General features: G+C 35.7%; 1 protein-coding gene across 1 annotated transcript in view; it reads right to left on the minus strand.

The window, feature by feature from the left end:
* Nucleotides 1-27,920, minus strand: part of heph (polypyrimidine tract-binding protein 1 heph) — a 393,048-nt gene that overhangs the window by 331,425 nt on the left and 33,703 nt on the right. The window contains exon 2 of the mRNA XM_090383369.1: nucleotides 15,164-15,188. Coding sequence (XP_090239495.1) covers nucleotides 15,164-15,188 — 25 coding nt within the window. The remainder of the gene's footprint in view (nucleotides 1-15,163; nucleotides 15,189-27,920) is intronic.

Here is a 27,920-nt window from a genome sequence, read left to right on the forward strand (position 1 = left end):
GGACATTCAAACTTCTTCACAAGCATAATTCACACTACAGTAATTTTTTTTTTTTTTAACTAATATCGTTGCCAATTCAAAACTGGTAAAGAAGTTATCACTGGTTACATTTCTATCTCTATTCAAAAATGGTTCCATTAGTTTTAAGACAACACATTCGGAAAGTGGCTGACTAGCTAGGTGCATACATCTTTCCCCAAATAAGAAAAACCATTCAGTAAATATTCTGAAGTTGTCATCGGCCAACCAAAATTTATACCACATGTCTGGTTTTTTTGGCTGTATACTGGGTGAATAGGGAAATTGTTGTAAGAGAAAGGTGCATCTAATAAAGTTCTCCTTCAGTCAAGCTTCAGCTGGAAAAAGCTACTCATCTATTGTAATCTTTGCTCCGGGTATATAGCAAGCTTTACAGTTGGAAATAAATTTGCATTGTATTTCTGAAGCTAAAGCAAATTTATCATTTCCTAGATGCTCCTTCCTTGAAGAAGGTATGTCCAATCTTATGAACCACTTAATTTCTCAAAAGTTGTTGCATGACATAGTATAATGAAAAAATTGAGGCCCCCATACAGTTGACCAAACTACTGAGTTCTAGCACCATATGCTCCAGGAGCTAAAAGTACAGCAATAAAAGCATCAAGTTCTTGAATGGATGTAGCTCAACTATTATCCTTCAATTGTCTTTGAGCTTCAATTTCAGTACAATTCTGTATGTGTTTTATCATTGAAATGTCCACAAATAAATGAAACATACTTACCACAGAATCCGACACACATTTCATCTTGCATAAGGAGTTGGCCAAGGTTATCATGAATTACATTCCTTTGTAGTGCACATCTAGCTGAAGGACCACAAGATTTCATAACTTTCCATGTGCCAGATTTTGAAAATGTTATGATGTGAATTATCATAACTAATATGAATTATGATGCCATGTATTATCTTGTACATCACTTGATGTACTAGGATCAGAAGTATTATTTTCACTACTACTAGATTCCTCACCTCTTTCATTAGGAATCCATTCATCACTTCTCTAAATTCATCTGCAGTCTCCTCTCATTTTCAGAAACCTTTTTTAATTCCTATTGACTTTGAATCTGCACTTGGGTAAGACCAAGAGATTACCACATTTCAGTAATGCAATCAAACTAGCACTTTAAAAATTGCTGAGATACCTTCCCATGTATAAACTTTCACCCAGACTAAACTAAAAAGGCATGATGCAGCAACATATAGAAGTGACTCCTACACATGCTCAGACCTGAAGTGGCATGTATAGACAGACATACACACCTAAGCATGTACTTGCACTACCATATGGCAATTCTCATCCCAAATGTTTGTCACAAGGTAAATAAACACAAAAACTTACCTTGTATAAACACAGCTGTATAAAAATTAGCTAATTTTATCAATTTTAAAAATGCTCAAATTCACTGCCATAGCAGTTTTAGGTATAGAACTAAAATTTAAAAGAAAACTGTGTGCAAAATTATTTGCAACTATGCATGCTGTAAGTTAAGTTAGTGCAATGTTATGGGCTCACACTTCTGTGGTTAAAAGGTTGCAAAACTGCAGCAATTTAAAGTAGGCAAATGATCAAACTGACTGTCAACAGTTTTAGTGTTAAAACTGAGATACACTTGCTAAAAAACATTGTGAAATAAACAAGGTCTACGATATTGTTTATTTTTAAAAGTAGCTCATATAGTGGGAAAGGCTGCCCAGCCACTGGTTTTAAACCAATTGTGGTACATAATACATTAAAAAAAAATTTTTTAAAAAGCATATTATAAAATCACATTCATCTGGAACATTCTTTCTCTCCCCACCATAAACATGGCATATTTAAAACCCAAAGACTGAGGTAAGAACACAGAGATAGCAATTCTAGCATACTTAAAATTTTCAATTACAATGAGCCAAGAAAAAAAAAAAAAAAAAAAAAAAAAATTTAAATGAGATGACTGCAACAGTTTTAAAATATTGAGGGTTTTCAACCAGAAGTTGAAGTTAATGAAATTTAAGTTCATACTGCCAAGAGAAAAATTTGAGGTGGTTAATGTCAAAACATAATAATCTTATCTGCAGTAAATGCAATGCAAAACAAAAACTTTTAATATTCTTTACTACATCAATTATAATCTCTCAATTTTACCTCAATTACTGTTGCTTCTTCTAATTCACAGCAGTGGATGCATAATTTATACTAATTGTATTATCCAAAGTAACACCATCTCAATTTACTTCCCACATTCCATATAGTGTTTCTAGATAGTCACTAAGTGTAAATGCTTTCGCAATTCATTCCAAGCAAACTACCGTATTTCCCCATGTATAAGACGCACTCTTTTTCGAAAAATTTGGGGTCTAAAAACTGGGTGCGTCTTATACAGTGGTTGTAGATTTTTTACTTGCATTTCCTGCTTTTTCACGCTTGTTGTCTTTGCACTCATTGTTTCGCACTTGTTATTGGTATATTAGTTTACGTTTTGCCACGTTCTGCCCAGGAATGGCTCAGAAAGATTTTCTTACAGTGCTGAATTCAAGTTAAAAGTGATCCAGTTTGCAAAAGTGAATGGAAATCGTGCTGCTGAACGTAAGTTTGGTCCTCCTCCAACTGAGAAAACAATCCGAGACTGGCTACGGGAAGAAGAGGAAACCCTACTGAAAATGACACGGCAGAAGAAGGCCATGAGAGGCAAGTCAGCAAAATGGCCTGAGTTAGAGAGGGAATTGAAGAGCAAAGGGCAATTGGAATTCCTGTGTCACAAAGATGGTTCGGCATGAGGCAAGAAGAATTGCTGATGAAAAAGAAGTTACTAATATCAAAGGAGGACACAACTGATGCTTCAGGTTCATGAAACGGAATGGACTAAGCATGTGTACATACACCAGACTTGCCCAAAAGATGCCTGAAAGCTATGAGCAGAAGGTCCTTGAATTTCATCGTTTTGTCATTCAATGTCGGAAGTCCCCCCCCTTCAATTTGATGTCCCAAGTAACAGAACTGTCGATAAGAAGGAGGTGACTGTAACTGTGAAGTGGACATGAAAAGAGCCACAGTTCTAGCTTGTTGTGCCGACAGAACCAAGCTGCCTCCTATGCTGATTTTCAAATGCAAAACAATGCCAAAAGAAGACGTTCCTCAAGGAGTGATTGTCCACGTTCATGACAAGGGATGGATGGATGGATCAGGATGGGATGAATATCTGGTTTGAGAAAGTTTGGAGCAGAAGACCAGCTGGGCTCTTACACAAACCTGCCCTATTGGTGCTTTTTCAGTTCAGGGCACACAACAAAAAACACAAAGAAGATTGCTTACAAAGCAAAAAAAACTTGCCATCATACCTGGAGGCTTGACATCTCAGCTCTAATCACTTGATGTCAGCATTAAAAAACCCTTGAAAACTGCTATGAGAGATGGAACCAATGGATGAAGTCTTCTGGGGACAATTTGACACCAGCAGGAAGAGTGAAGAAACCAACTATAGGAGAAGTTTGTACCTGGGTGAAAAGATCCTGGGATTATATCAAGATTGAGATCATTATCAAGTCATTTAAGAAGTGGGGCATTTCAAATGCCATAGATGGAACTGAGCACGAGGCAATATATGAAGACTGATTCGTCATCAGACACAGATGAGGACAAGCTAATGGATGGAAGTTTTAACACTGATGAGGAGCTGTATGAATTTTATGATGAATAAAACTTGAGTTCAATAACTTTATGTCATATATATATATATAATCCAAATATACTAGTGTTAAATTGTAAGATATATATATATATATATATATATATATATAAATATATTAAATGTTACTATTATATAAATATAAAAATAAAAACAAAATGTTACATATAGAACTAACCGATTAATGCCATCAATCGATAGAACATTAAATAATTTTGTAGCAATCGGTCGGGCTAAATATCATCCAGTCTGTATTCGTACAAATTATGATTAGACATAACCCACATTTTGGACGGCCAGATTTATACGGATTTATAGTATTTACTATAACCTAATGCTAAATTAATTGTATTATCCATTATTATGGATATTGGAATTGGTATACAGGCAGATGATAACAGAAACCGATGGCTCAGTCTAGCTTGGGTTTTTATTTTGTAGGGGTTTAGCCCTCGACAAAGTCTCCTACAAAATGGGTTCCCATGTTGGGCTTATTATGTTATTTATCTAATATTTGATATATTTTTATGTAACTTTGCATATTTTTTCATGTATGCTGGAGGTACGGTTGGAGAATGGTTACATCAATTTTCAAACGATGAGGTACTTGCATTACGTTAACTTATATAATTTGGATATATATATATATATATATATATATATATATACATTTTTTTTTTTTTTTCAAATTTCGGGCCCCAAAATTAATGTGCGTCTTATACATGGGGAAATACGGTACTCCACGATTTTGTGGTGACTACTTAAATTTGTAAGTCACAGCCCCACACAAACCTGGCTTTCTATTAATTTAATTTGTCTGAAAAATACTAAGTTGCAAATGCTCGATTTTATTCATATGGATTTTGTTAAAAGAAAGAACTAGGTCTTGATATATTTAACGCATTCAAAAAATTTATTGAAAAAAATTAAATTACCACTATTTAAGCTCGTATCAATAACAACAGATGGAGCTAAAACAATTACGGGGCATCTTAACTGATTCATCGCATTGTGCCAAAAGGATGATGAATTCCCAGATATTTTGAGTTCCACTGTATCATCCACCAACAAGTGTTAGCCAGCAAAAGATTAAATATGAAGTGTTATGTACATCGCTTTCAAAATCACAAATTCCATTAGAGGACAATCTCTTCAAAGGAGACTTTTCAAAATGCAACTCAATGAAATGAACCAGATCTGATATTACACACAGATGTGATCTTATCCATTTAACGTCAAATTAGATACAAAACAAATTGCAGAAAGGTGGCTGAGTCGGAGTAAGTTTCTACAGAGGTTTCAAAATTTGTTAAATGAAATTAAATTTGTTTAACAAAGGGGAGATGATTATCAGCAGCTGCAAGATAGGGAGTGGTTGTGTAATCTGGCTTTTTTTTTTTTTTGGCAGATTTTACCAGTAAATTAAGTAATCTGAGTTTGGAATTACGAGGGAAAAAAATAAAAATGTGGGCAACATGATTAGTAGCATTTATGCATATAAATGCTACTAAGCTTGCACTTGGTCATCACGCAACACAGCGGCAGCCCCCAAGGCAGAATGCGCTGGTCCCAAAGGAACTAGTAGTTGTTGGTGACTATTGTCAGGGAAACGGGAAACATGCTTTGTAAAAAAAGGTAGGTGGAACAGGACCAGGGTATGTCTGCCAGGGGCAAAGGTTGATGACGTTGTAGAGCGGATTTCATCTTTTAAGGGCACAAAAGGTGATATAGTTGTACACGTTGGCACTAATGATATTAAGAGTAGGAGACCGGCAGAATTACTTAACAAGTACAGGTCACTGTTGAAAAAAAGCCGTAAATTAGGGTTGAATTTGAAAGTGTCTGCAATTCTGCCCAGACACGATAGGAGGGAGTATATGATGAGAGCCCTGTCAAGATTGTGCAAGGCTCAGGGGGTAGAATTTTTTCCAGCCTGGTCTGTACTTGTTAACAGGAGAGACTGCTTCTACAGGGATGGGATACACTTAAATAGAAAGGGTGCAAGAATATTTGCTGATGCTATCGAGGCAGTGTTAGGTAGGTCGGAAAACTGCTAGATTGGGGGGATACAAGGACTAATAGATTAACAGTAGCCACTGGCAGAGGTGAAAGTGATTCTAGCACTGTTTCTATTGGAATGAGCCACAGCCTGGAAAATATGATGCAGGATATTTCAGAGACTGCTGGGAATCATTGGGGTACAAGTAAACACATGGGTTGTGTTAGGGTAGCTAAGAAAAAGAACAGGTGCATGTATACTTGCATGTACACCAATGCTAGGAGTTTAGTAAATAAATTTGATGAATTTGAGGTACTGCTCAAAACATAAAAGGCATATATTGTGGGGATTTCAGAGATGTGGTGTCACACAGATATAAGGAATGTAGAACTGGAATTTGGGGAGTACAATGTCTACAGAAGGGATAGACAGGATAGTAAGGGAGGAGGAGGGGTATGCTATTAGTTAAGAAATACATAAAATCCAAGGAAGGGAAGCCAGTCGACATTGCTGGACAGAGCAGTGTCGAGTCAGTTTGGTGTGACATAAGCATAGGGAGATCAAAATTGAGAGTAGGAGTGTGCTATAGGCCTAATGACTCTGATGAGTATAATAAGAAATTGTACAGGGAAATAGAGTGGGCCAGTAAATCAGAGAGTCTTATAATGGGGGAATTTTAATTTCCCAGGTATTGACTAGAGTTTGGGGGCTGGTCACTCACACATTAGCAAGGCTTTTGTGGATTTATTGGATGATTGTTTTCTACATCAGCATGTTCGGGAGGCAACTAGAGGGAGTAATACTCTTGATTTGATTATCAGTAGTGATTCTTCATGCATTAAGAATCTGCAGGTAAATGAACCACTAGGTGGCAGTGATCACAGTGTGCTGAAGTGGGATTTACTCAAAGAGGTAACTACCATTAGGGATAAAGGGAAGGGTTATTGCTTTCATAAAGGTGACTACGATGGACTGAAACAGTATTTAAATTCTATACAGTGGGACCAACTGATGATGTTACCAACAGCAAATTCAAAGAACTTATCTTGGAAGCTACTAGGCTTTACATACCAACTAAGAAATGTTGTTCAAGGTTTAGGCCTAAATGGATGTCGGATGAACTAAGGAGACATATGGCAGAGAAGAATGCATGGGATACATACAAATTAACACGTGACACAGAAGCCTATGATAGATACAAGTTGATCTGTAACCAAGTTACAAAGGAAGTTAGGCAGACTACGAGAAATCTTTGGCAAGGGATGCAAAGAAAAACAGCAAAGAGTTCTTTACTTAAGTAAACTCTAGAAGGAAAGGGATGAATCAGATTGGTCCACTTGATATCGAATTGATATCGGGTCAACTGTTGATGATCCTGCTCAGGTAGCTAACAAACTAAATGAATATTATGCATCAACATTCACACATGAGGAGTTATTCAGCGAGGGGAATGCCAGAGGTGTATTCAACTCTGGCAGTAAGCTAGAGAATCTTGTAATAACTGAGAGTAAAGTGGAGGAGAAATTGTTGAAGATAAATACAAGAAAGGAACCTGGGGTGGATGGGACCTATCCAGTTATATTAAAGGAGGCAGCAAAGGAAGTAAGCAAACCCTTAGCTATAATTATGAGAGCTTCCTTGGACTCAGGGGAAGTGCCCATGGACTGGAGATGTGCAAATGTGACCCCAATTCACAAAGGAGGATCAAAGGGTGACAAAAGTAATTATAGACCTGTTAGTTTAACTTCTGTTCCTGGAAAATTAATGGAGGCACTGGTTAAAGAAGCACTGCAGGATCATTTAGACAAGACTTCAGTTATAGCTCAGACACAGCATGGTTTTGTTAAGGGGAAGTCGTGTCTGACCAATCTGATTGGATATTATGATGCAGTCACAAAAGAACTGGATGCAGGGAATAACTTTGATATTATATACTTGGATCTTAGAAAGGCTTTTGATACTGTTGCACATGGAAGACTGCTGCACAAACTGGAGCAGTTTGGCATTGGAGGCAAATTGCTGCTATGGATAAAGGGGTGGTTGAGGGGGAGAAGACAGAGTGGTAATCAATGGACACTGCTCATCGTGGACTAATGTTATTAGTGGAGTCCCTCAGGGTTCAGTATTGGGTCCATTATTGTTTTCTGTATTTATAATATCAAGTATATCAAGCATAATGTCCAAGTTTGCAGACGATACGAAGGTTGGCAGGGTTGTCAAGGACACTACTGACACTATGCTACTGCAACAGGATCTGGAAAGGCTGAGCAGATGGGCTGAGAGGTGGCAAATGAAGTTTAACATTGACAAATGTAAAGTACTACACATGGGAAACAGCAACCCCAGAGCAACGTATCAACTCTGTGGTACTACACTGACAGTGGTAGAGAATGAAAGGGACCTGGGGGTGGTTGTGCAGGCAGATATGAAGTTCTCTGAGCAGTGCAGACGGGCTGCAAGAGTAGCTCATGGTGTATTGTCGATGATATATAGGAATTTTTCTAGCAGGGATAAGGAGGTGATTATTCCCTTGTATAAGGCAATGGTCAGGCCACACCTAGAGTACTGTATACAGGTCTGGAGGCCTCATTTCAAGAAGGATGTGGAGCTGCTGGAGCGAGTACAGAGAAGGGCAACAAGATTAGTGAATGGAACAAAGGGGTGCTCTTACGAAGAAAGGCTTAAGTTTTGCAAATTACAGTGTCTGGAGACTAGACACGAGCGAGGTGATCTGATAGAGGTGTATAAAGCCTTGAATGGTTTGAGCATGCTCAATGCTGACGGGATTCTTCCTCTTGCTCAGAATAAACACCTGAGAGGGCATAAATTCAAATTAAGGAAAGACAGAGGTAGGATAGACGTGAGAAAATTTGCCTTTAGCCAGCGGGTGGTTGGCTGGTGGAACAGACTTCTATCCCTTGTCGTGGAGGTTGATAGCCTGAATAAGTTTAAGGCTCAGCTGGACAGGTATTTCGAATGAACAGAGGGGTGAAGTGGAAGCGGTTATTTTATTTTTTTATTATTTTTTTTTGGCTGATACTGCATAAGCTTGCTTTCTTGCATCATATACCTATGCTAATGCTAAATATCAATTTTTGGCAATGGCTAGGGATCTTAATTTTGTTAGTTATTTGGGTTTTTTTTTTTTTTTTTTTTTTTAGGAAGCATTAGTAACTAAGGCCATATTGCACCAAGGATATGCGGTGGTCATTCCCTGACCTTTCCACATCCTCCATATTTGGTGGTCACAGGTTCGAATCCCAGTCTAATCAAGAAGCGTGTGCTATGCACTGCTGCATAGCGCACGCTTCTTGATTAGACCGGGTGCTATGCACTGCTGCTCCTGCCCTCCTGGCTACGGAGGCACCTAAGGATCTCAAAGAAAAAGAATTCGATCATTTTGCAAATATGCTGTTTTTGAAAGTAATAGTGAGAAATAAGTTTCTGAATTTCAGAAAGTTAGGATGATTTTAAAACAATTGAAGACATTGTTCAATGTATTTTTTATCCATTTAATGTCAACTTAGATACAAAACAAATTGAAGAAAAATCACCGAGATTTTTCACACGGAGAAAATATTACTTGAAAATGAAATTATTACATTGCAAAACGATATCTTCCTAAAAGTAAGTTCATCAGAAAAAGACTTGAAAATACCCAACTATGGGGTAAAAAAAAAAAATGCAGTGAACTTTTAAATTCCTGTTTTGGTTATACATATCTATGTGAATCCACCTTTTCGTATTTGAAACAAGGACTTGCTCAACTCTTATGGACTTGCATACAGAAGATTTTTTACGGTTGGCCTTATCACAGTATATCCGCGATTTTGAAAGCTTGGCAGATGACATGAAAACACAAACTTCACATAAATTAAAAATTTAAATACGTATGAATTTAAAATAAGAATTCTGAATTGTATTAAATCTTAATTTATAAACAACATTTTTCAACATGTGTTGATTTAACTTTAACTATGTTCAATTAAATTCTTGAGATGACAGATTGCGGCACATTTTGAAGAAACAAAGTAGATCAGATCACAAATGAAGTTGGCCACCCGTGTATTGGAGCATCCCTGATGTTATGCATTCTTACACATAATGCAAGAGCTGCAATGTTAGAGTTAATACAAATCATTAACTCACCATTAAAACCTCTTATAAAAGTTTTTTTTTTTAGAGCTGCACAATCTACCATAACATTCTTTTAGTGAATTTTCAGAACAGCGTATACTTTTTTCTGTATATGTATATTTTTTGAATGACATTGTGTGAAAAGTTAGACAGTTAAATGCAAAAATATGATTGGTCAAATGCCAGTAAGGTAGCCCCTGCCAACAATCAGGCATCACTACAATGTTATCTGTTTTGTTTATTAATTTTCATTGTATCTTTTATGTGATGAATTTTAAGGAAGGACTATTTTCAAGATCAGTTAATGCTTGCTAAATACAAGCCTTGTTACAGGCCATCATTCTAATTTAATGTACTTACAAAACATTAATAAGTCATATGGGGAGGGGAACATATGGCTTGGGTTTTAGATCAAAATATACCCTAGCCTTTAATTATTTTCTACAGGAAAACAAATTCAAGATATACATTTGCATTACACAACAATTAACAGGAATGAATTGAGCAATAGCTGTACATGTTTGATGGGCTGAGTTTGCACCTGATTCCCTTTACAGTACAGTTAAGGGTATCACTTAGTTTAGAAGATAGTATTCATTTTTTATCTAATACTGCAACACATCAGAAAGATCAGCTGTGTTTGCAATATATATACTATAAATTTTGAAGGTTGGTCTGAATGTATGAGCTAAACACTAGCTTATTAATTTAATTTTAAAATATAACCTTTCCCATTTTAAAATGCAGAGAAACAGCATCATGCCAGTCTTTAAATATAATCAGTGATTGAGATGGAAAAAAATTGCTGCTAACCAGTCAGTAAAAACAACACTAAAAGAGCAGAACCTTGGCACCTTTCATTACCAATCAAAACATTAGCTGTGCACACATCCACTATAATTCATGTGCAGAATATTATAAAAAGAATTCTCTATTCACACTTATGAAATATACACTGCCAAAAGTATATGGACACCAACATCTACTGGAGAAAAATTAACCACATTCAAAATTAATATCAAGAAGAGGTATTAAAAGCAGCTGCATTCAAGCTAAAAGTAAACCGAATAATAAAATGCAGTAGAATAGGTCTCACTGCCATCAAATTAGAAAATTTAGCTTGGCAACTTCCAACAAGAGATTGATATGCACAATCGTAGGATATATATTAACATTCAATCTGTTTGTGACACTGTAGCAAAACTGCAACACCGTAGATCAGCACTCCTCAATTAGTGATTCACATGCCACCTCCACCCCAAAAAAATTCTATATTAATAAACTGTTTTTTATTAATTTTTATATGCTTTTTTTTTTTTTAAATAACTGCATTTCTTCTTCCATTTCCTTCTTTTCTATGCCTATCTATGATACTAATCTGCATATATCAATAATACCACAATCTTTTTAATTTTTATGGCCTTCCAGGCCTTTTGAATCACCCTAAAGTTATCCACTCGTTAACCCAAGATAATCAAATAGCTGTTTCTAGATCAATAATGAAGTCATTGCCAAAATCATGCAATGGAAATGTGGTGCTACAGCTAGGAAAGAAAAGGACAGAAAGACACCAGGAGCTCTGAGAAGAAAGAGAGACTGATATGTAGATCCCATCAGTCCTCATCAAATACTGTCAGAATGTAGTAGGGAAGTCACAAGAACTGATATTAGTACATGGGCAATATGTACAGAGCTGCATACCAGCCATGCCCGACAGATTGCTAACTAGGTTCAGGAACATTACAATGAATTTTCCATCCTCCCACAGCCACCTAACTCACCCAATCTCAACCCGAGTGACCATATTTGGGACCTACTAGAAGAGGGCATTTGATGCTAATAAAGCCCAAAGTGAATGGGAAATTCTCCATTTGATCCAATGTTTTAGTTTATAATGTAGCTGCCAATAAACATTTTAACTTAATTTTTTACCAACTATAAAACATTCCACTGAGTACTACATGTTTTTCAAAATTATCTAATAGCAAGCAGAAAAACTAATTAAAAAACTTGCTAGATATTCATTATAGCTTTCAGAATTCTTTACTGATTTAAACTCTAAATGATATTGTTTAAGGCCAGCATAATCTCCCTTAAAGAAATGGCATAATTTCATTTCTTATCTTCATATGAAGAAGTAAACAAATTTTTCATACTGTATACTGGCTCAGACAGCGAACTACCAAGGATTCATATTAAACAAATTCCTGTTACTTCAAAAAAGAAATCAATATTTAGTTGTGTTGGGTGCAAAAAGTGCCATTTTGAAGGATTAAAATTGTGTACGTATTACACTTCTGAGTTACAGAAATTCCTCACATCAACTCATGATAATTTTTCCAAGGTGACCACACTACATACACATTTTTTAAAATGCTGAAATGAAACACATGGCTAGCTTTCAGGACAATATTAATTAAAAGCATCAATTCTTATGATTATTATAGCTGGCTTTTAAAATTAAGCTATTTTATATCTTTTCAGTAGCTGAGTGGCTGTGTCCAGAAAAGTTTATGGGGGGAGGGGGGGTGCAGAATTTTGGGTCTGATTTCAATGAAATTTGGAAAGACCCGATATAAAATTTCACAAAAACCGAACCAATGAGGATGAGTAGTTACATACACACACACATACAGGTAAAGACAGCAAGTGCTTTATGCATTTGTGAAATATGTAAAAAACTATTGCCACTGAAGTGTCAATTGGACGGACTAAAAAAAAAAAAAAAAGTCTTCCCCCCCCCCCACTTATGTTGGCACTCTTTTCAGAATTCCACACTGGCAACGATATAAAAAAGATGGCACTTCAGTGTCTCCCTTTTGGAGCTGTTGTGAAAATGCAGCATTAAAAATAAACGTTAATTTTCTTCTCAGAAGCTTCTCAAATTTGCAAATAACATAATGGGTCTTCATACACATTTTTCCAGATATTACAACTTTTCTTGTTAAGAAATTGAACACAGACTGTGAGAACAATGAAGAGAAACATGAAATCCAGACCAATATAACAGCTCTTCACAAATTTATGCACCACAAGGAAAAGGAGTTCACAGAAGCACAATTACAATAGCGAGTGATATGAAATGAGTAAACCACTGACAAAAATGCCACCTAAAGGTTAATGAATCACTTGAAAGAGGGCCAACATCCCAACTGATAACATGCCATTGAAAAGGTTACATATTTCTCAATAATGGCTTGCTCTGCCATTATTGAGAAAAGTCACACATAACATCTTGTATTTGCAGCTGAATTTCAGGAATTTGCTACCATGAGCAGCAAGGTGGCCAATCCAGTCTCCCTGCAATGAGAATGGGATATCCACTATGACCAGATATAATTGATTAAAATTACAGGCAGCAGCTTCTCACTGGAGGTCAGTACGTCATTTTCTGGATCTTGCAAGCAATCATTTTGGCTAACTTCATATCATAGAGCAAAATAACCAGTGGAGTAAGTTACAGAGGTCCCGAAGAAAATTTCTCTTCTGGTTCTACAACAGAAGAAAAGTGCTATGGAATGGTGTGGTACTGTAATTTTTCATGAAGAAGTTTGAAATCTTGTCAAATGGTCTACACTCGCTAAACCTCAATCCAAGTTATTCTTCTAGCTCCTTTGAAAACTAATTTCTCTCTTACTGGAGGCTGATTTGCAACTCACCAGTGACATGGCATCCTTACAGAAACTGAAAGAGGGGGCGGCTGCGGGATATGTGCAAAAATTTGCTTGCAGCTAGAGGATAACTCATTACTCTAGCTGTCAGGCATATGAATAGCTACCATCTGGTGTTGTGGGTAGTTTGAATAAATAAGGAAAATTATACGGAGGACTGGACAGATGAGGTTAATAAGGGGTTGTTTTTTTTGTGTGTGTGTGGAATTTATATAACCTCACTTTCTTGCATCATTTACCAATACTAATACCAGACTAAACATTTGAAAAGTGCAGTCAAGTTCTGCTCCTTGCTCAAGGTAAACTGGTAGAGACAGTGAAAATGAATTACTAGCTACAAAAGGAGAAGAGCTAGCAATCCATACCTCAGAACCAAATACAAAGCAAAGACTCGTGAGGTGCTGGTGTTATGGGTGTGCCAGTGATAAACAGTTTGTTGTAGGCTGCATCAAAAAAAGCTGACGTGTTTGATATATACGCTGAAGAGTATATACTAATCATGCAGGTATCTATGAATATTATGATAGAGAACTTCACTATACACAACTAAACAATGATATTATGGCTGAAGTTCTTAAATAACAATTTGCATTTAAAAAGAATTTTAGACCTAGATATACATTGCCACACTACTCTTTGAAAAGCCTAAAGCGGCTATACACAAGATAACATTACAACTTTTTCGAAGTCTATCCTTGTGTCTATAAACATAAGCACAAGGATAGACTTTGAAAAATGAGCCTGTAACGCAGTGAATGAGGCTGTAACATTACACCCTCATTCAACTTTCTTCAACTGGAATCCTTTTTTGATTCCTAGCTTTACTAGTATATATCCAAAATTAAATATAATTTTGTTTCATTGTTTTTGATAATAAAATACTGTGATCAACAAAGAAAAATGTCTTACCAACCTTCAAATTTTACCCTTCTGTTTCAAAGTACATAGATTTGAAAAATAAAATTTAAAAATCTATCCACCTGTATCTTTACACAGCCCACTCCATACATTATTGCTTATATGTTGGCTTATGGAAACACTAGAGAGAAACAAAACGGACTACCTTACCTTTCAGAATTAATGTGATGGGCAAGCTTCTTTTTCATTCTAACTCATTTGTCACACAATGAGCAGAACTGACAAACTCATGGACCACATATACTTGTCTGTCAACCCCCCCCCCAGGGATCTAAAGACCACACACTTTGTGTGTCACTGGCATAATATATGGCTTGAAACTTTCGTCTATGATAGAACAGCCACACTGCTTCAACAGTTCAAGTTACACACAATTTCATACTACTGTAGAGTTACTTTCAATTGCAAAAAAAAAAAACACTTATCAAAAAATAAATCAGAGCATCTACTTCAGGTGACATGCATGCTATCAACCAATGAATTTTTATTTTCTTTTACTAATAATACTAATTTTTTTCCCATATTTTACAGTATAACATTCATTTGTTTTTTTTTCTTTATGTTATAAGGGAAGTAAATGATTACATCGATAACCCTATTCCATATCTTTACCAAATATTTTTCTCTAATATCTTATTCATTTAATTTCTGGATATCAACTGAAATCCCCTAAATTCTGAAATTTAATATCAATGATGTATGTATTACTAAAAACTTCTGAATAGCTACCTACCTTGATTCCACAAGTAGGAATATCTCTAGAAAGGGGGGGAAAAAAAAGTGTTAGATCTTTACAATAATATGCAAATTCAAAAATCAGTCAAAAAAAGGTTCTATATGCTTATCACAATTTTATTTATTTGTTATACTGTACTCACAAAATTAAATATACAGTTTAAAAATTAGTATTAAAATTTCTATAGGCAAACTAAAAACATTATTTAGGTCAACCTTTTTGGTCTCAACTAATGTTGGACATAATTGAATAAAACAAAATCAATTTCTTAAAATCTTTTTTCTTTTCTTTTTTTTTTTTTTTTTTTTTTTTTTTTTGTTGTTGTTGCATCGGCTTCTGTGGCCATAATGCACCACCCAAAGTTTTGCACTACTCTGATCCAAACCAGAGGCAGGATTCGAACCAGCAACCTTTGAGTTTCCAGGCAGGTACTTAACCCACCCAGCTAGCTCGATCAGCTTCTGAAAATCAAAATAATTATGTCCATCACTACTCACAATACACATTTCAGTGAATAGAAATTTGGCAACTTGCTAGGATACATGATCAGTGAACCTGTGCAAGTGTTAACCGCAATAAAATAATTATACAATTGCACAGGCAAAGTAGCGAACTGAGTGAAACTCCCATTCCTCAGTAAAATTAAGTTCACTTTAGTTTTGACATTTCAAATGATTAGGTTTAACAAAGCTAAGCAGTCAATGACACAAGGTATGGGTGTAGATGCATTTGAGATGTCAATGGTTTGAGCCCACATAACAAATAAATATGGCAATATTCTTGTATTTGTTATCTTGTAAATTTGATTCCATCACCATTAGAGAGAAACAAAACGGACTACCTTACCTTTCAGAATTTTAGTCAATTTTAAAGTACAAGAGCTAAAAAAAGCTTTCAAATGGAATCTCCAATTTTTCTAAATGTCTATGTTAAACCAATGAGCTAAATAAAAAAAATAAATAAAAAAAAAACAGCTAAATCTGGTTTCAACACTAGCCAACATGATTTTTAATTGCACTAATATATCAGCTGTTTTTACAGCCAATTTTTATGCATAAATTTTATTAATAGTTGTTAATTTCACATTGTGTATGTCTACAAACTTTTTTTTTTGTTTACCACAATGCATATAATGTAACAAAGTATTTTTCTAAGTTGTAAGATAAAACTATTCTGCCCATAGCAGGATAATTTTATATACACATGTTTTTTCTACTAGTTCTATCTACAAACATAAATAGTTTTATCTACAAACAAGGGTGTTTGTGTTAACCTCAGAGTAATGTATCAACTGTGTGGTACTACACTGACAGTGGTATAGTAAAATGGACCTGGGGTTAATTGTGAGGGCAGATATGAAGTTTTCTGAGTAGTGTAGCTGGGCAGCAAGAATAGCTCATGGTGTCTTGTCAACAACATACAGGAATGTTTCTAGCAGGGATAAGGAGGTGATTATCCCCTTGTATAAGGCAATGGTCAGGCCACACCTTGAGTACTGTATGTTTGGAGGCAGAGCTGTTGGAACGAGTACAGAGAAGGGTAACAAGGTTGGTTAGTGGAACAAACAGTTACTGTTACAAAGAAAAGCTCAAGTTCTTTCTACAAACTGCAGTGTTTGGAGACTAGGCACCTACGAGGTGAGCTGATTAAGATGTATAAGTACTTGAATGGTTTGAGCAAGCTAATGCTGATGGGATTCTTCCTCTTGCTCAGATTACTCACCAGAGGGGACATAAATTCAAACTGAGGAAAGACGATTGTAGAATAGATGCGTGGAAATTTGCCTTGAGCCAGTGGGTGGTTGATTACTGGAACAAAATTTCATCTGTTGTAGTGGAAGTCAACAACTTAATTAAGTGGTGTGTATCAGTGATCTGCAATAATTTTTCTAAATTTCCCAGCATACTTCTTGGCAGCTTCATTATCAGCCAATGCAATTCCCCTTTGAATTCTTGTGTTATGTAATGAGAAGCCGTTTTTAAATCACTCAAACCAACCTTTTACTGGCAAATTTTACTGGCAAGGTTAACAGAAGATTCTCCATTTTCTTTTAAATGGTTATAAATTTTTAGTTTCTTTTGTTTAATTACATTGCCATCTAATGGGATCTGTTTTTTACTGCTATCATCAAACCAAATACTGGTGTTTTTTTTTTTTTTCATTTTCTCAATTATTGGCAGCACTTGTGAACAAAATATCATATTTAGAGAAATTAAAGATCCTTCATCAACAGCAGTTCTAAATTTCTGTTAATTTTTTTTTATGGTCCTGATTGTTGCTTAAATTTTTTGCAAGGCATGATACCTTTCCCTTTTTAAAACTATTCAAAATTTGTATCTTTGATTCTGTAGAAATAGTTTCTTTTGAGCAGTGCTTTTTGACTTTCCTCAGGCATGATTTAGGGCTGGAATTTAATTCACAAAGAAATTGTTCCAATACAATTCTTAAGAATAAAGTTTAGTAATACATACCTAGAAAATTTTATAAAAACTATCAAATAAAAACCAAAATAAGCTTACAGAAACCTTAAAAGTCACAAGCTTTGAAGTCACAATTTTTTATGATCTCGAACAAGCACAAGTTCAACAGAACCTAACATGTGGATTTCCCCAAAAAAAAAAAAAAAAAACACGAGGATTTCCCAATATTTTTTTTTTTTTTTTTTTGCATAACGAGTAGCGAGTCAACAGCTTGCATTCACAAAAAAGAATGGAAATGTTGAAAAATTACATCCAATATAATAAGTGTTTTCCCCACACAAAAGTTCAAAAATGCCCTTGTGTGAGGTTTACCACAATTCTTTGAGAAAGTGTGAAACTAAATACCATGTTGTGCGAGGATTGCTGCAATTTATCAACAGTGTTGTAGAAGTACAATGTTATACATGGGTTGCCTGTATATCATTGACAAGACACCATGAGCTAGTCTTGCAGCCTGTCTGCACTGTTCAGAAAACTTCATACCTGACTGCAGAACCCTCAGATCCTTTTCATTCTTCATGACCCTGAGTGGGAGTATCCAACCAGTTGGTATGTTACTCTGGGGTTACTGCTATCCATATGCCATACTTTACATTTGTCAATGTTAAACTTCAGTTGCCACCTCTCATCCCATCTGCTCAACTTTTCCAGATCCTGTTGCAGCAGTGTACTATCATTAATAAACCTGCCAACCTTTGTATCGTGTGCAAACAGACATTAAGCCTTATATACCTTAATCAATATCATTGATAAATACACAAAGCAACAATGACTGATCAATGCTAAGCAGCACTCCTTCAAGATGATTTAGATAGGCTACAAAGAATGGTCAGAAAATTGGCAGCTAGCCATGTTGTAATATAGCAAGATGCAAATCTTACAGGGAGAAAGAACCCCAAAAATATCTTATACATTTGGTTAGGCCGAATAAAAAACAATAGAAGAAAGCAATTTTTAGGAATTATGATAGAGAAAATTAAATTTTCCATGTGGTGTAGATGGACTGCAAGGATGGCCTGGTGTCCTACCAATGATTTATCAAACATTTGCATGTGGAGATAGAGAATTTATCCCATTGTAGAGGGCAAATTGTAAGACCACATTTGGAATAGTCTCCAAATACAGAATTTGTGAAATTTGCAAAAGGGGACCCACATAAGTAAAGACTTCAAATATGTGGACTACAGAGCTAACCTAACCTCACTTCAGAGAGCTTGATTGAACTGCCTCGTTACCAAGGCAATGTGTGGCACAAGTAGTAAAATAAGTTCAGTCTAAACTCCCCTGCCTCACAATTCAATTTATGGGAAAGGAGGTTTAGACTGTATTGCAGGAACAACCCACCATATAGTCAGAAATAAGGGCTGTTAGCAGCAGAAAAATGAACGAAAAGGAAACAACTCGTAAAATTGCAATTTCAACAACATTCTTTCATGTCTATAGTCCCAAAAACATTTTTTTTCCAATTAAAAAATAGGCCAGCCAGTTTCCAATTAAAAAATAATGACTGAGGACAGAAATAATTATCATATGGCAGAAACACAAAATTACAGTGACTGTAATATACATTTAAATTCAGATGTTCTACTGTTTGATGTCTCAAATATCAACGTTAAAAAGCAAACCACTATCCTTCCAGATAAACATAGTCAGTACTTTTTTTTTTAGTTGTTGGCGCATCGGCTTCTGTGGCCATAATGCACCTCCCAAAGTTTTTACATTTACTCTGATCCAAGCCCAGGGTGGGATTCGAACCCACAACCTTTGGGTTACCAGCTAGTTGGTTGACATAGTCAGTACTGTTCACCGAGTTCACAGAAACATTTATACATTATCTGCCTTCAAATATAACTTCCTTAATACAACTAATGCATCAAGAAATTAAGAGTGCTTGAATAAATATACAATTTCTTTGTTTCGTTGCAGAGGAAACTGCAGTTATAAAAACAAGGATGTGGATAATAAAAGATCCAATCTTTTCTAATTGGGAAGACTAATGAGCATAACTTATTACTAGATCTCAGATAACATACACTAAATAAGTCAAAATATGCATGTCAATATCTAATAAAATACAGCCACTCCCCTGCTTACATAATACTCGACTTTAAGTTTTTGCCAGCCAGGGCAAACTTAAAAAAATCATGGAAACATATTTTCATATTCATTACATAGGAATATATGGAGGTATTGTGAAAACATCGCAATGTGAACCCAATAACACATTTTTTTTTGGTAATCATTCCAATCAACTCTAATCAATTCTAATCAACTTTCAAGGTCTTGATTACCAAATTAATAATTTGGTAATCAAGACCTTGGAAGTTGAAATTTTCACTATATAACTAAGCTATTTATCTCTCTAAAATGTCATTTTTATAATGGAAATTGCAGTACACCATTGTTATCATATGTTCTATTATACAAATCAATTTTGAATGCCTTTGTGATATTTTTCTAAAACATTTCTGGAGGTCACTACCATAAAACAAAATAGGAAAGTCCTAGTAAACTCGATCTTATTGCACTTGCGATAATACTGATAACTGGAATTGTGTGGAGTTTTATGTTACGGTATTACGATGAAATGAGTTCCCTTCACTGAAATCTTCAATCATATAAAAAACAAATAAATTTTTAAAATCTTCTCTTCATTCCTATTTACTTATTACAGTGGTGAAGGAAATGGAGCCAACAGAAAGTGCAGCATCGTAGTTTTCTCTTTCTACTTGCAATTAACACTACATAATTACACAATACATCCAATTTGAACAACATCCATCTTTAAACTGTGAATAGAAAAAGTGAGTTACTGGTGATATCCAACGATATGTTAGAGGCGCCCAAGTGCTGGCAGTGCTAGGAAACTAAACAAATTTGATGTAGAAATTTAAGAATTTTTAATTGATTAAGAGTTATGAAGCAGGACAAAGTTTCTCATCTATTGCACGGAATTAGGTCTTGTTGCTTCAACAGTGCATTTCAACTATTTTAGGGACAGTGCACATATAAAAGAACATATTAAAGGATCAATAGTGATCGCAAAACAGCATTCAGGTGCTATATCGAAGATGGTAAAACTATTAATAATATGGATGGAAAATAAGATTCAGAAGCAAGTGCCCCTGAGTTGAATAGCCATTCAAGCAAACGCAAGAAGTGTTTATGATGATATTAAGTACGGAGAACCCCAAGCCAAGTTCGTGGCAAGCAACGGGTGGTTTAATGGGTTCAAGCATTGCGCTGGTTTCCAAAACATTAAACTATGGGGTGAAATCGCCAGTACCGATTCTGCAGAGAAATTGTGATGCTTTGGAAAAAACCCCATCTAAATCTCCAGTCTTCAACTTCTGCAGTGGCATGCTTATCAGCTGAAGAATTAATTCTAGAAACAATGGTCAAAAGGTAAAGCTTGCTGATTATGCCTGTCCCCTTTCTCTTTTTGTAATTTTATACACTTTTATAATTTTTCCTGCACATGAGATAAAAAGATTGAATAAATAATTCTGTTTACATGTTCAAACATCTCTTTTTTGCTTCAATCAAATTTGCGAGTGCTGCATAAAGCATTTAGGGAAATTCCGACTTACGTAGAGTGCCACGGAACTGAACGCAACCCTCACGTAAGTCGGGGAGTGGCTGCACATGAAAATAACCAAGATGCTATTATAGGCAATAACATTTATTACAATACATCACGCATTCTTTCTTTCAAGGTTGAAAGTAACAAACTGTTAAATGAAAAATTTTATATTAAGTAACCTTTTACACAGAATAATCTTTGTTACATTATATATATATATATATATATATATATATATATATATATATATATATTTGCCATATCCACTATATATATATATACACAGTAACAGTAAGAACCCCGTATCCGTGGAGGATATGTTCCGAGACCTATCATGGATGGCTGAAACCGCGGATATAAGCAAACACCTACTAACCCCATATATAATGCAATTTTCTTGTACATACTTATGTATAATAAAGTTTAAATGACAAATTAACACACAGTAAGACATTACTGTGTAATGTCTTACTTTGTGTTTATTATACATAAGTATGTACAAATTAAGTTTAAATGACAAATTAACACACAGTAAGACATTACCAACATTAAAAATGGTAATAATAAAGTACAGCAGACTCTCGATTTACCGGAATTGGATTAACTGGGACACTTCAAGACTCCAAATTAAAAAAAAAACAGAAATCATAAAATTCAAGTAATAACTAGAATAGGTATAAATGACAAGAACCGGCATTATAAGTAGTCATTTGGAGATTAGTGTACCTATTATCTTGCAACCCCCAGTCTTCACACTTACCACTGAAAACAAAAAAAAAAAAGAAAAAGAAAAGTGACCAAATGTTTAGTTTGTTTTAATGCGTCGCATCAATAGTTGTGTTCCATCGCACTGCAAAAGGGCAAATTTTGTTTCTTTATATATAAATTTAAAAAAAAATTTTTTTTTTATTTATCTTTTTGTTTAGAAATCATGAAAATGATGGGTAAACGCAAGAGTTGTGCTTTCAAATTAAATAAAAAGTTGAAATTATTCAAAAGTTTTAAAACGGTGCATCCGTTAAATCTCTAAAGGACCATTATGTTTGTGACCAAACCATACACAACATCGTAAAAAATAAAGGGAAGCATCCTATTGATGCTTCCCTTTATTTTTTACGATATCGATTTTACGTGAGTAATACATGTTAAGTTTTTTGTTTTTTTCCATGGTTAACCTGCAGGATGGAAGCCGCCTCAACTATTTATGCTGAGGGAAATTGACCATAATCTGCCACGCCGGTCCAGTGCGGGTTGGCAGATCAACCATATTTAGCAGTCGGTGGCTTGAACCCCGGTCTACTCAAAGAACATTTTTTACTGCACTCCTGCTACTGACCACTTGGCTACGTAGGCCAAGTATGAATAATCTGATACGGGGGCACAACTATATATATAAAATTACATCAGTACGTGGGACAGGTATATTGAAAAATACTGTATAAAGTAAAATAAAATACAAGTATTCAAAGTGCACCATTAGGCCAAGAGAATAGATGTAAGTTAAGGATCAGGATTGAATCAGGATTTTGAAAAAGGATTTAAAATAAAATTATTCAGAATAGAAGCATTCAAAGTGAGTCATGAAGCCAAAAGAACCCATAAAGGCTAAGATAGCCTGAGTCGGTTTTTTGCATTATACCCTATAAATAAATAAATAAAATAAAAAATAATAATAAAAGTAAAATAATGATGATGAGACCAATCATTTATAATAGGATACATTACATTGAATGGTACAGTGATAAGGGCTAGCACCATTCAATACATCCAATCAAAAATAAACAAAAGCTATCTGTTTCTGTTTGTCATGTATAAGTTTAGCTAGATCCAAATAATCAAAAATTACATTAAAATTAGCATCAAAACGGGCAGAATAACAGCTAGCCAGACAGACAGACAGACAGAAGTAGCACACAATACACAAAGTGAAAGTGAACTAGAAATTACATGTGGTATAATAAGTATTTAAGCTATTTACCCAGTAAAAAAAGTTAATTTTAATTTTTTTTAATTAATTAATACTTTTATAGTACTGTATAGACTATTATTCGATATATTTATCTTACATACTGATGTAACGTTAAACAAATAATCTGATGGCATTATCTGATCTGGGACAATTTTCTTACTTTTCCATTCAAACATTTTACTTTTCTAATCTGTGGTATAGTTGGAAAAGCCTGAGCATTTCAACTAGCTGGTCCGTGTGACTAGAAAAGCGAAGCCAGCTGGAGTTGTGTACATTAAAATCACCAAGGAAAATTATCTCTGTTAAGAGTGGGATTGGAAAAAGGAGCTTCAAGTGCCACCTTTGAAGTGGAAGGGTTCATTGGGCAAATAATTTGAGATTTAAGCAGTGGTTGAATCAAACAACTATTAGGATTCTGTCGGTAAAAGTAAGTGGGGTTTGGCAGACTAAGTGTGAATGGACATCACTGAGTTATAGCTGTAATCACATATTTGTTAAAGGAAAGAGGAAGTGTTTAGGAGGGTTATATCTTTTTGCATATAAGTTTATTCTATTATTTTGACTATTCATGATGAATTCAGTGGAAAACAAAAAAGGTGAGAAAAAATGTATCAATTAAGGAAACTTTTGGGTAAGGCAAAAACAGCAAAAATAAACCCAGCTCCTTGAAATAACATGGCCTCAACAACTCCACCCCACCTTGTATGCACACTAACTTCCCCAGTCACTATCTGGCAGTGTAGCAACAGCAAGTTAACACAATAGCTGATCTCCATGCCTCCTAGCGATTTACCAACAGACTCAGTTTGGTGTACTATCTAGCAGCCGGCCTTGCAAAGACTGTTTTAGAGCTGTAACCTTGTAATATCAGAAAGGATACATCTTGCCATGACTATTATAACTTCAAAAAGGCATCATACTGTATGATGGAAGAGATTTGGGGGGGGGGATGCAAAATATTATGCTGGAGACTAAACATGTTTCACTACACCAAGTTACCACTAAGCAAAATTGTGTAATTCACTGGCTGATGAGAGACATCCACTACATAGTATCACCTGTTAATACAGAAGTGATACTCCACACCATAGTCTGAACACTAAACCTTGATCTGCTTACATGACACCAAGTTTTTAAGTACAGAGTGCCCGGGCTAGAGGTATCCAAAAATGCACACATATCTCAGCATCTAAAAGGTGTATGAAAATAATTTTTTTGTTATTATACTAAGTAACTCACCAAGTTTTTATGAAGGTTAGTAAAGTTCAACATGGGCACCTTTTGTAATTCAACAGATGTCAAAACGATACTCAAGCTCTTCCCAAGTGTTTTCCAGCATGTGAGGCGTTACTAGAGCAACTGCTTGAACAATACGCTGTTTCAAATCGTCCAAATCCCGAACTTTTCTCTGGTACGCAGTCTTCAATAGAGTCCCATGTTTTTGTTTTTTTTTTTCCATAATCATATATATAAAAAAAAAAAAAAAATGGACCAATGAAACCATTTTGTGCACTCCTAACCAGACTGACGTTTGGTGTGTCCCTTTCATTTTTGATCACTTGGGGAGGATTCTCCATACACCAAATGCAGCAAAATGTGACGAAACAAGTCTTGGAGAGATTTCCTATCAACTGTGCTATCGTTTGAGAAAATATCATGAGTGGTTCTCACATTATAAGCTGTTATTTTTGGATACCTCTAGCCAGGACACCCTGTATAGTATGCCAGTAGCCTTATTTTAGGATTTAGAATTAGCATCAGTAGAGGTCTATGATGCAAGAAAGCAAATTTACACATCAGCAAAAAAAAAAAAAAAAAACCATTTAACCCATCCATCCATTACAAAAATGTTTTTCCAGTTCTTTCTTGAATTTAAGCTATCAACTTCCATAACGACACATGGAAGTTTGTTCCGGCAATCAACCACCTGCTAGCTACAAGTGAATTTCCACACATCTATTATATTCTTTCATTTTAATTTATGACCCCTCAGGTGTATAATCTGAACAAAAGGAAGAATCCCATCAGTTCTGAGCTTGCTCAAACCATTCAAGGCCTTATAAGACTCAAATCAGATCGCCTTGCAGGCACCTAGTCTCCAGACACTGCAATTTGAAAAACTTAAGCCCTTCTTGGTAAGAGCACCCCTTTGTTCTCCTCATCAATCTCACTGCCCTTCTCTGTACTCATTCCGGCAACCCTACATTATTCCTAAACTGAGGTCTCCAGACCTCTATGCAGTACTGAAGGTGTGGCCTAACCACTGCCTTAAAAAGGTATCAATATCCTTATCCCTGCTATCAAAATTCCTACATAGATCACTGACAAGACCCCCCCCATGAGCTATGTTTAGGAGGGTTATCTTTTTGCAGATAAGTTTGTTCTATTATTTTGACTAGTCATGATGCATTCAGTGGGAAAAAAATGTGGCCTCTCTGCATGGCTCAGAAAAGTTCATATCTGACTGCATGATTACTGAGGTCCTTATCATCCTTCACTACACTAAGTATAATACTGCACAGTTGGTAGTTACTCTGGGGATACGGCTAACCATATGCTCTATCTGCCAATGTTAAACTTCAGTTAACTGCTCTCAGTCTAGCTGCCCAACTTTTCTAGATCATGTTGAAGTAGCATAGTGCCATTACCTTCATTAACAACCCTGCCTTCATATCACATGCAAACCTAGAACATAATGCCTGATATGTTCCTTCATCAATATCACTGATAAATATAGAAATGGCACACTATGGCCACAGATGCTGGTATGCCTAATAAATCCCCAAACAAACAACAATACAGAAAACAATGGGCCCAACACTGAACCCTGATGGAATCCACTAATAACATTAGTCCATGGAGAGGAGTGTCTACTGATTACCACTCAGTCTTCTCCCACTCAACTATTCCTTTATCCATAGCAGCAACTTGCCCTTAATACCATACTGATCCAAGTTGTACAGCAGCCTTCCATGTACAACAGCATCAAAAGCTTTCCTGCAATCCAAGTACAGTGAAACTTCTTCTAACGGACACTTCTCGTTAACGGACATTTTCAAATTCCCCAACTCACCTCCATTGGTTTTAACGTGTTTGCAGCTTCTGTCTAGCGGACAGGCAATCTGCACTGTTTCGTTTAGATTAGCACTTAATTTGATCTCCCCATAACGGACAGCGGGCAAGCTTACGGCCCTTTTTTAGGAACTTTTCTTCCACGTATTGCCTCAATCGTGTGTTTATTTTCTATTTCCGATTCTCTGAATTTTATCAAGGTTTACGTCGCGGTTCTAAACCCTTTTTCAAGAATTTTAAGGCACGTGTAAAACTTCTGATGAATTCGGTGTGTGCAGGGGGGGGAATATGGTCGGCCTTTCGTCTTTTCAGTTTCAGTTTTCCCGTTTTGTTCAGTGCCGTGTGAAGTGCACAATGTCTTCTTGTAAACATTTAACTTTAAAAGATAAGGTCGAACTCATTAATGCGTATGATCGGCAAAAAAAAGAGTGTTCGCACTCTCGCTGCAATATTCAAAATCGGGAAGACACAGGTAAGCGACATCCTAAAGGAAAAAAATGAACTGCTCAAACAATTTTGGCAACATGGAAATGATCAGGTTCAAAATTCATTCCCGAAAACTGTTGGACTTCAAATTGACAATGTTACGTATGAGTGGTTTTGTCGCGAACATGCTAAAAAAAATTCCCATTAATGGGCCTATTATTAGGGAAAAGGCTTTGGAGGTTGTGAAATCTTTGGGAGTAAATGAGTTCAAAGCTTCTGTGGGATGGCTAGGCATAAAAACTCGGCATAAAATTTCTTGGAAAACCGTAAGTGGTGAAGGTGGATCTGTTGATACTGGGGTTGTAACAGAGTGGACCGTAAAATTGGAAGATCTATGTCGTGATTTTGAAGCTAAGGATATTTACAATTGTGACAAAACAGGGTTGTTTTTTAAAGTTCTTCCTGAAAAAACAATGAGTCTAAAAAAGCGAAAAGTGCCAGGGTGGAAAAATTTCTAAGGAACGCTTGACTGTACTATTGTGTACAAATATGCTGGGAGACTTTGAACAACCTCTTGTTATAGGAAAACCACAAAATCCTCGTTGTTTCAAGGGCATAAAGTTGAATCTTGAATGTTGATTGGAAGTCTAATAAAAAAGCGTGGATGACATGAGATATCATGAGCGAATGGATAAGTCACTTTAACCAAAACATGATTCGTCAAAACAGAAAAATTATTCTTTTCATGGATAATGCTGCATCTCACCCGCACATTGAATTGTCCAACACTCAAATCGTTTTCCTGCCACCAAACACATCTGCAGAGTGTCAGCCCTTGGATCAAGGGATAATAAAAAAATTTTAAACTTCACTACAGAAAACGTGTTTTAAGACATCTCATTGCAAACATGAACGATGTAACATGTGTGAGTGACCTTGCAAAGAAAATCAGCATCCTAGATGCGATTCAATGGATTTCCTCTTCAGTAAACGCAATTAGAAAACAAACTGTCGTGAACTGTTTTGTAAAGTCTGGCTTCTCAAACGCAAAAATTGAAGTTGTGAACAGCAATGGGGAGCACCAAGAAGAACACAAATTTCATCTATTGATAATGTACGATACTTCAGCTACAAGTGACCCTGGCTACAAAGATATAGACTCTAACCTCACTACAGAAGATGGTGCTATAGATATCAACAACATTATCATCGATATTTTTCAAG

The sequence above is a fragment of the Mastigoproctus giganteus genome, chromosome 10, assembly GCF_048544385.1.
Source record: "Mastigoproctus giganteus isolate SK-2022 chromosome 10, ASM4854438v1, whole genome shotgun sequence".
Lineage (NCBI taxonomy): Eukaryota > Metazoa > Arthropoda > Arachnida > Uropygi > Thelyphonidae > Mastigoproctus > Mastigoproctus giganteus.